Source organism: Equus asinus, chromosome 5, assembly GCF_041296235.1.
Source record: "Equus asinus isolate D_3611 breed Donkey chromosome 5, EquAss-T2T_v2, whole genome shotgun sequence".
Classification (NCBI taxonomy): domain Eukaryota; kingdom Metazoa; phylum Chordata; class Mammalia; order Perissodactyla; family Equidae; genus Equus; species Equus asinus.
Window position 1 is genome coordinate 4,643,650 of NC_091794.1, and position 8,986 is coordinate 4,652,635.

General features: G+C 38.6%; 3 protein-coding genes across 13 annotated transcripts in view; 2 read left to right on the forward strand and 1 right to left on the reverse strand.

The window, feature by feature from the left end:
- The window catches only part of COL8A1 (collagen type VIII alpha 1 chain), a 494,271-nt gene that overhangs the window by 174,569 nt on the left and 310,716 nt on the right, over positions 1–8,986 (forward strand). The gene's annotated exons all lie outside the window — the stretch shown is intronic.
- Positions 1–8,986, forward strand: part of CMSS1 (cms1 ribosomal small subunit homolog) — a 362,379-nt gene that overhangs the window by 24,060 nt on the left and 329,333 nt on the right. The gene's annotated exons all lie outside the window — the stretch shown is intronic.
- The window catches only part of FILIP1L (filamin A interacting protein 1 like), a 297,674-nt gene that overhangs the window by 19,809 nt on the left and 268,879 nt on the right, over positions 1–8,986 (reverse strand). For all 5 annotated transcript variants that reach the window (XM_070508612.1, XM_070508610.1, XM_070508611.1 and 2 more), the window contains one exon: positions 1,112–3,887. In XM_070508612.1, coding sequence (XP_070364713.1) covers positions 1,112–3,887 — 2,776 coding nt within the window. The remainder of the gene's footprint in view (positions 1–1,111; positions 3,888–8,986) is intronic.

An 8,986-nucleotide genomic window follows, 5' to 3' on the forward strand; every position in this document is an offset into this window, starting at 1 on the left:
ATAAGCCTTTTCTGTAACTTGTGTTTGTAACTATCTTTGGCTTTTATTTGCTTGTTGAGAGGTTAAAAAAAAAAACACAATTAAGTTGTAAGCTTCTGAATGCAGCCCACTTACAAGCAAGGTAGGAAGCATCTACCTTAAGTAATTGAGACTATTTTGGGAACCAAATAGGAAAAAGGAAAGTGTTCAACAACATATATCATAGTGGCTGATTCCAGGTTTGGAGGTAGACGTGTGTTTTATGGGGGTTTTCATCTGTGGTAGAAATACAGTCAACTTTTGATAGTCAAGGTAACTTGTATTTCCAAATGTGCTTTCTCTGGCTTCCTCTCACATTTCAAAGCTTTTCACTTTCACCATCAGCTCCTATGTGCTCACAAAAGTAAGTTATTTAATATTTTATTCAGTTATTATCAGTAAACATTTATTAAGTTCCTAACATGCGCTAAGCACTGTGCTGGGCACTAGGGGTATTGAGATACATCTCAAGCATGAAGTTAAGTTTGCTTCTGAGAGATCTCACAGTTCACTTTGAAATCAGAGAGACATAAATTTTTATTTATTTGAACCACTTCCTCCTCCTCTAATATGTGATCAGAAGTTGACTGTAAATGGGAAGTAGTTCCTGTTTGTTTTTAAGGAAGAATTAATAGACATTATGAACAGGAAATAAAATTCTCTTGTACATGCAAAAATATAACACAAAATGACCAAAAGAAAATTCAGCAAGCAATGGTAAAAATAACAAATTATTTACTGTTTTATAATGTTAAAGTATTTTACCAAGACAAGTTGCAGTCAAATTAATGTGAGTTATGGAAAATGAAATACATAAAGATGTATTTATACAAGTGCAGACTAAATATTTTCCATACAGGTATGTAAATGAAAAGATATACAGTAAGTGCACACTTGGTATGACTATGCAGGCAACACTTAGTTAGTTGCAGATACTCTTGTTGGATAGTTCATGCATAAACCTTCCCAAAGTACAAGTTCAGTCAGCCTTTTTGGGGATGTGGAGGGATCATTAAAAAGGATTGAGTTCCTTGCAATAATATCAGTATAGACTGGATGAGGGTGAGGGTCGTCAGTTATATATATTACTTACTGTAATTTGTGATTGTCGAGGAAGAGTTGTGGCTGTTGGTGTGATAGTAATACTGCTGGTGACTTTATTGGTGGTTTTATTTAATGCCCCATTAGTTAAGCCTTGAGTTCGGTTATCCTGTGGTGGTGTTGAAGGGCTGGCAGGTCTCACGGGGCTGGCTACAGCTTGCATGTAAGGACTTCCTAAGTGAATGTGGATTTTATTATCCTCAGTAGTTATCACACTTGAACTATTACTGTTTGAACGTTGAAATTGCCATGATGACTGCCGGTCAGGGGAGACTCTGAAAATCGCGTGCTTGGCACTGATTTCTATTGGCTCTGGGGAGCGTCCCTGCTCAGGAGAGCTAGCTGAACCAGTCACAGCCAAAACCTGAATAGGTGACATTGTCCTTTCTGGAGTTATGGAACCACAAGACTCTGGGGTCTGGGCTCTGGCAAAGGTTGCCATGGTAATTGGGGACACGCCTTGCTCTAAATTCATGAGGCCTTCAGCAGAGGTTTTAGATTTCACTGGTGTTATGGAGGCGTTTTGGAGGATGGTTATCCTTTGCTTTGGGGTACCACAGTTTGGTATCACTGCTGTGCTTGTGTAAGAGTGAGGACTCTCTGTGGTCGGACTTGTGATTTCAAGAGTAGCTGTGTTTTGGACATGGTCTGGAGTAACCTTTATATGAAGTGGCTGCCCAGGTGTGTGGCTTAGGACTAGATCTCCAGGTTGCACGAAATTGCCATTGGGTTTAGTTTGTATTTTTCCATTCTGAGGATGGCCCTCTTTGGATTTCATCCAAGGAATCCATAGCTTCCTGTTAACAGGACAGGAAGTAGATGAGTTGCATTTGAAGGACAGCACGGATTCGTCATCATTAGGGTCCTCATCCTGGTCCTCACTCTCCTCATATAACTGACCGTTGATAACTGCTCGTTCCAAAGGAATGAGACTCTTGTAATCGGGTGGCTCACTGTCTACTGCTTCTGTTTGAACTTCTTTAGAAAATACTTGAGGGTCAGAGATTCTTCTTCCATTGAAACTTGGCCGGAGGCTCTTACTGAAATGCCGGTACCTCTCTAACTCTTTAGTGAGGCTTTCAATCTCTCTTCCTAAATCTCTGTTCCTGTTTTCTTGTTGATTGAGTTTCTTTTGCAGAACTGAATGATCTCCCTGGAGGTGACATATCAGGTCCTCAGTTGCCATGTATTCATGAATTTTCTCTTTCAGTGCATCCACTTCTCTTGAGAGGTGCCCTGATTTAGCTTCTTCTTCTTGAAGCCTTTTGAAAAGCCATTGTTCATGGCTGGACTCTGTCTTTTCTGCTAACTTGTACTTGGCAAGTTCCATTTTAACATGTTCCAGCTCTTCAGATAAAAATTGAGCTTTGTCTCGTTCGTTAGCATACCTTCGTTCTAGGGTTTCATACTCATCTTCTGTTTTCATGAGGTCGTCCTCAATAGCTTTCATATCCTTTAACTTCAGTTTCAGTCTTTCCACTTCTTGAGAGAGCTCTTTAATCTTATTGTTTTCTTGGTGTAATGCTGTTGTGGACCTACTAGAATCTTGATTTAATTTGTTTTTCAGGAAATCTTTCTCAATTGCTTCCAATGATTGAAGCCTATTTTTCAACATATTAACTTTGGACAGGAGATCGTTTCCTTTCTCTTCTTCGGCTTTCAGTTTGTTTTTCAGATCATCTCTCTCCTTGGTTACACTGTACATTTTTTCTTCCGCATCAGTTTTGGACTTCAGTGCCCTCTTAGTTTCCTCAATTAACTTCTCAGTAACCGTTGTCACTTTATTTTGCTCCACTTGAAGTTGAGAAGAAGCAGCTTGTAACTTATCTTCAGTTTGCTTCAATTTTTCACTCATTGTTTTCCGTTCATCTACCAGCATCACAGTTAATGTTTTCAGTTTAGTTAAATCCTCTTTTAGAGTGAATTCTGTCTTTTCCAGCCGACTTTCAATGGCTTCTAGCTCTTTGATCCTTACTTTTAAACTCTCCAATTCTTGAGACAACTGCTTTGTGGTCATCCTTTCTTTTTCTAAATTGCATTTCAGAGAGTAACATTCTTGTTTGCTTTTGTTGAAAGCATCTTCTAATTTTTCTAGAGCCGTAATCCTTTTATTGAGTTTTTCAACCTCGAGTTTAAAGTCTTTACTCTGTGATGTTTCCTTTTCGAGCCTCTTATTGAGATCTCTGCACTGCTCCTCCATTTTTATGAGCTCTTCATCCTTCCCTTCCATTTCTAGTACACGTTTCCTGAGCTCCTCCACCTCAGCCATGATACCAGAGTTTCCATATTCTCCCTTGTTGATTTTTTCTTTTATATCTTGCAGCTCCTCTTCTGCTTTTCGTAAAGACCTGTTTGTCTCTTCTAACTCATCAATTTGCCGGCTGAGTGCTGCCAACTTTTGTCGAAGCTGGCGATTTTGGCTGTCCTCATTGGTGAGCTTCGCCATAATTGCTTCTTGGTTCTGGTGAAACTCTGTGGTCTGTGTTTGCAGTTCCTTCTCTAGTCTGGTTGCCTTCTGCTCTTCTTCCTGAACTCTGGCTTCAGCAAGGGCTAGTTTAGCATGTGTTTCCTTCGCACTTGTGGTTAGGTCGTGGATTTTCTGTCTTTGAAGGGCAAGCTGTGCTGTCAGCCTTTGTTGTTCGTCTACCACCATCAAAGCAAAAGACTTCAGTTTGGTCAGCTCCTCTTTCAGGGCGGTGACCTTCTTCTCCTTTTCTTGCTCCTTCTTCTCCTGGGATTCAGTTTCTTGGTCAATCAGCTTCTTTAATCTGGAAAATACAAGAGTATATTCTATTTTGTGATTCGTGTTTTAGTAAATTATCAGCAGTGATTAAACATTTATGTAATTTAGAAAGATTGTATCAGCTCATATAGAATATGGAAAGGAATTCCTGAATTTGATGGGGGAGGAGAATCTTGATATACAGCTAGCTTGCTTTTTCGCCTTCACTACCCACCTCCCTGCAACCCTTCATTGAGTGGTAACAGTTGCAGTTCACCAGGAGTTTTAGAAGAATAAGGGCTAGAATATTTAGTTTAAATTTCTTGTGTAACATAATTAGTAGGCCATCTTAGCCTGAAGACTGTAAAAACAGGTACAAGCTCGAGATTCAGCTGGACCTAGCTTCTAGACTGACCCTACTATACCAGCTAATTAAGCTGGACAGTTATTTAACATTTTTGAGCTTCAGTTTCCTGATAAGAAAAATGGAGGCAAAAATTGTATTGTCTCAGGGGCCATTTGTGAAAATTGAATGAGATAATTCGTCTACGATTCTCAGAGTACTGACACATAGTAAGCATTTGATAAGTGTCAGCTTTGCTGTTGTTCTTTTTTATTAATGTGGTTATTATTATATTTATCAAATGGTTTGCTTGAACCATGTAATGTGGTACATTAATGTCTGGTGCACAACTTCCTGATTCTTAGTTAAGATAAAATTTTATTCACATTGCTTAGCAGTTATGCACTTCACTGATGGACCTCTCTGCCAGTTAAAACTTGGTTTACACCAGCATGACGTTGTGCTAGGAATCACTTCACATATATCTTTATCCCCATAGTGGATGGTAATTGAATGAGGGGAACTGAGAGTCATCTGAAAGAGTTTAGAGTTTTCATAACCTATGGGAAGAGCATGGGGTTTGATAGGAAAGAGCTTATTGATGAGAGTCCAATTCTAGAAATGATGTAAGAAAAACTCTATTATCAGGAACATAATGATTCCCTTGTACATGATGATTCTATTATAACATTATTTTTTTCTTTTATGTTTTGAATTTGTTGGCATAACATGAGAGCATTTTACATGCAATATGAACTATCTCTTCCACACACTTTTTTCCTCCGTAGTGAGGTCATAGTTTTAAATTTGTGGTACTCAATTACACTGGGAATGGGCTGATTATAGAGGATGTAATTACAGCTTTGCTGTATTGTTATACAGAAGCTAAAATAGAATGGAATCCCTGAAGAAGTGAACTACAGGACTTGTCATGGATGAAAAATTATAAATATTTGTTTTCTGGTCAAACATAGAGTTCATAATATTTTAATATATCTTTTCCATTAGGAATAAGTTAATTATCTAATGCATGTCTTTAATCCTTGCCACAAAACTTTCTTTTTGAAAGTAGTTTAAGGATTTGAGAGGACATTTTAAAAGAAAATAGATTTGAGGCAGTCTTCTTGGAAATAGTCCTTTTTGAGATCCTAATCTGTTCTTTCTGTAATTACACTACACAAGAGGAACATGTTTAAAATAATTGTATAATGTAAGAACTCCCAAACTTTTTTGTGGGGAGGATCCACTTTTAGTTTTCCTGTTTTGAGAACCTGACAGGAGACTGGCCCAAGGGCTGTGGCCTGCGAGATTCTGAAGAAGCAGGGCTGAATGCTGGGGTGGGGTTGGCGATGATCTCATCCACAGTCTTGGCAAGAGCCTTGCCCATGACTTCTGGCCCTGTACCACTCCTTATTTGAGACACCTGGGAGCCTGAGAAGAGAAGCATGGCGGCTCCTTCCTGAACAGTCATAGGACTTCACAACCCAGCGGCAGAATCCATGGGTAAATTGCTTTGGTGGTAAAACAGTTACAGAAACTTTGGCAAAGTGCTTCTTCCTCCCACCTTAGCACTAGAATCATATTTAACAATGCGCTGAGCATAACTGCAGTGAAATATTTTCCTGTCTCTATATCACAGTGCTTAGAGAACAGTTTCACAAAAACTTTTCAGGATTTCTTTTCAACTTATTAAATAATACCATATGCTATTTCATTTTCATGAGAAGGAGGTATGTTTTTTAGGGGGGAAGGGGGAGATTGTTTTGCAGTTTAATGAAAAGAGCATTACAATTGACTGGTGATTAGTGAATCTTGGCAGTGCCATAACTGCCAAAAAACAGATTTTGAAGAAGTTTCCGTTGTTTCCATTGTGTTCAGTGTTTTGGGCAGCAAGCATGATGCATCTTGCTCAGCGTCGTGCAAGCTCATGTATCCAGAAACTTTTTCAAGGTTTCTGGACATCAGCTGGCATCCCCATCTATTCCCAAGCCCCATCTTACAAGGTGGGCACGTAGAACTGATGATGATCTGAATACATTTGCTCTCAGCATTTCCTTACCACTTGTTTGCCAACAACCTGCGATTTCCCTGGGCCAGTCCCATGAGCACAGCATAGGACTGTCAACAGACTAGTCAGATAAAGCCGGTCAGGGAGGGAAATAGGAACATTTGAAGATTGAAGTTTGAATATAATGTTATAAACCAATGTTACCACAATAAAAAAAAAAAGACTGAAGTTTGAGGTTAGTTTATGGTCTTGAAGAATGGCATTTCTTTGCACAGTTAGCTGGTCCTTATTAAAGGATTTGAAGCTGCAAGCCTGGCTTCTGGTGCACAGTGCCCTGAACAAGGAAGCACACTCCTAATTACTAATGCACAGGGATGTCTTTATGTATGTGACACATATATTTGGCTAGGTATATTTTTTCTTTCAAAGATATATGAGTGCTTTCAGTAAATATTTGCTGAGTGTTGACTGTATTTTAGTCATTTGAGGTCCACAATCACTTATCAAAATTCTAAAGTTTTCAAATTTTAGAAAGGCAATAAGGAGCATCTTCCATATATTATATAACAGTTCCAGTAAGGCTGTGACACCACCACCTCCTAAGCAAATCTCTGAATACTTCAGCAGTGACCCATGTGAACAGTTACACTTAGTGGGATAGTTGAGATAATAAATAGCCTCACATCTATTCAGGTTTTGCTGCCAAGTGAGTTCAGATAAGAAGTTTTGCTGCCACAAAACTGCACAGTGTTTAGATGTTTGAAATCACAGACAAGGGATTGTGGACATGTACAAAGAAGGTACAGACTGTTGGTGTCTTTTGGGTAAGGAGGGTGTGGAGTTGAGGGTCCTAAGCTTGCTTCCTTCTTCAGTAGGATTGGGTAACTTAATTTTCTGTCTCCATTATTTTTCTTTGCATATTAACAGGCGTTAGGCATTGATGCTGACTGACTTTATATGCTAATACAGATTATCATTGACTCTGGGTTTGCTAGCAAAACTGGATAAATGATTTTGAGAGCTTTTAACCAGGGTACTCATAATCTTGAGATGCAGAATGTCCAGATATGAAATTCATTCTCTCAGAGCTGTGTAGTCAAATTATTGCTCCTTTTTACATGAATAGTTCCAATTAGTGTGCCTTTATGTAGGGATATTTGTACAGTCTATGCTGGAGTTTCTCCAACCTCAGCACTGTTGACATTTTGAGCCAAATGATTCTTTGTTGTGGAGGACTGTCTTGTGCACTGTAAAACGTTTAGCAGCGTCTTTGGTTTCTACTCACTAGATGCCAGTACAACCCTCCTCTCCCCAACCAAAAATGTCTCCAGACATTGCCCAATGCTTCCTGGGGGGGGCAAAATCGCCCCCAGTTGAGAATCACTGATCTGTGTATGTATGTGTGTTTATGGACACGTGTATGTCAGTCTATCAATGGAAGTTAGACTCTCCATCATCCTGCCTCTCTCAGCATTAATTAAGCAGGTGCAACTGAAAGTGCCCACCTGAGTTACAGATACACCTGGTCACTGTATCTTCCATGCTAATGGCCTCTTCTTTACCAGTGCTTCTCACAGTTGAAAGTGCATGTGAATTATCTGGGAATCTTGTTAAATTGCAGATTCCAATTCAGGAGGTGGGAATGGGCCTCAACTTCTGCATTATAACGAACTTTCAGGTGATACCAGGACTGACTTTGGCTAGCAAAACTTTACTATTTACATGTCATGTTTTCTGGAAATAGTATTCTGGCTGAATATTAACTCAGCCAAATTGTTCATTATTGATGATACCCCAATCTGTGGACATAGCCTGTATTCCTGACCTATGGGACTATCTATTTTTTCAGAGAATATCAGGTAAGAGAGCATGACTAAATTAGCTAAAATCTGTCCGCATTACTTGAAAATAATGACTCAAAATGCATACCATAGGTGGTAGGTCAGTCGTTAAATTTTCACCTAAAAAAGGCAGTAAATAATTTTAGTTCCAATTTGTGATTTCCTCACACAGCCTAAAGACTAAAATATAGGAGAATATATATATAATAGCTACCTTTATTTAGTGCCAATGATGTGCTGCTAAGCAGTGAGCTAAGTCTATACATCTAGTGGTTTTAATTCTCATGGTAAACTTTAGGGTTTTGGAATGATTGTATCTATTTTATAGCCATGAGAACTGAGGCTCAGAAAGGTCAGGAAGGGGCAAACCCTGTGCCGTTTCCCCATACCACATTGCCTCTTCAACAAAGAACAGAGCTATTGCATGGACCTGCTTCATATACAAAGTGTCTTTCTCAAGGAACACTCTTTGTATTAGAGAAACTATCAACTTAAAGAAAAATTGTCATTTATCATTGTGCTTGCATTCTTTTTAGTTCATATCTCATAGATCAGTGGTTTTCAAATGTTTGCGCTTATATCTCTTAAAATAAGTGTTTTATTATGTGCAACTAGTTTGTTCCTATAAAGAATATTCATATCACTTCCCTTTAGCAAGTGTTACTTTTTTTTCAGCTTATTGAGGTATAATTGACAAATAAAACTGTAAAATACTTAAAGTGTACACTGTGATGATTTGATACACAAATAAACTGTGAAAGGATTCCTACCAAGGTAACACATCCATCACCTGACATATTCACCTTCTTTTGTGTGTGTGAGAACACTTCTACTCTCTTAGCAAATTTCAGTTATTCAATTCAGTATTATCAACTCTAGTTACCATGTTATACATTAGATCCTCAGACCTTATTTCATCTTATAACTGATTTGTGCCCTTTTGCCAGCCTTTT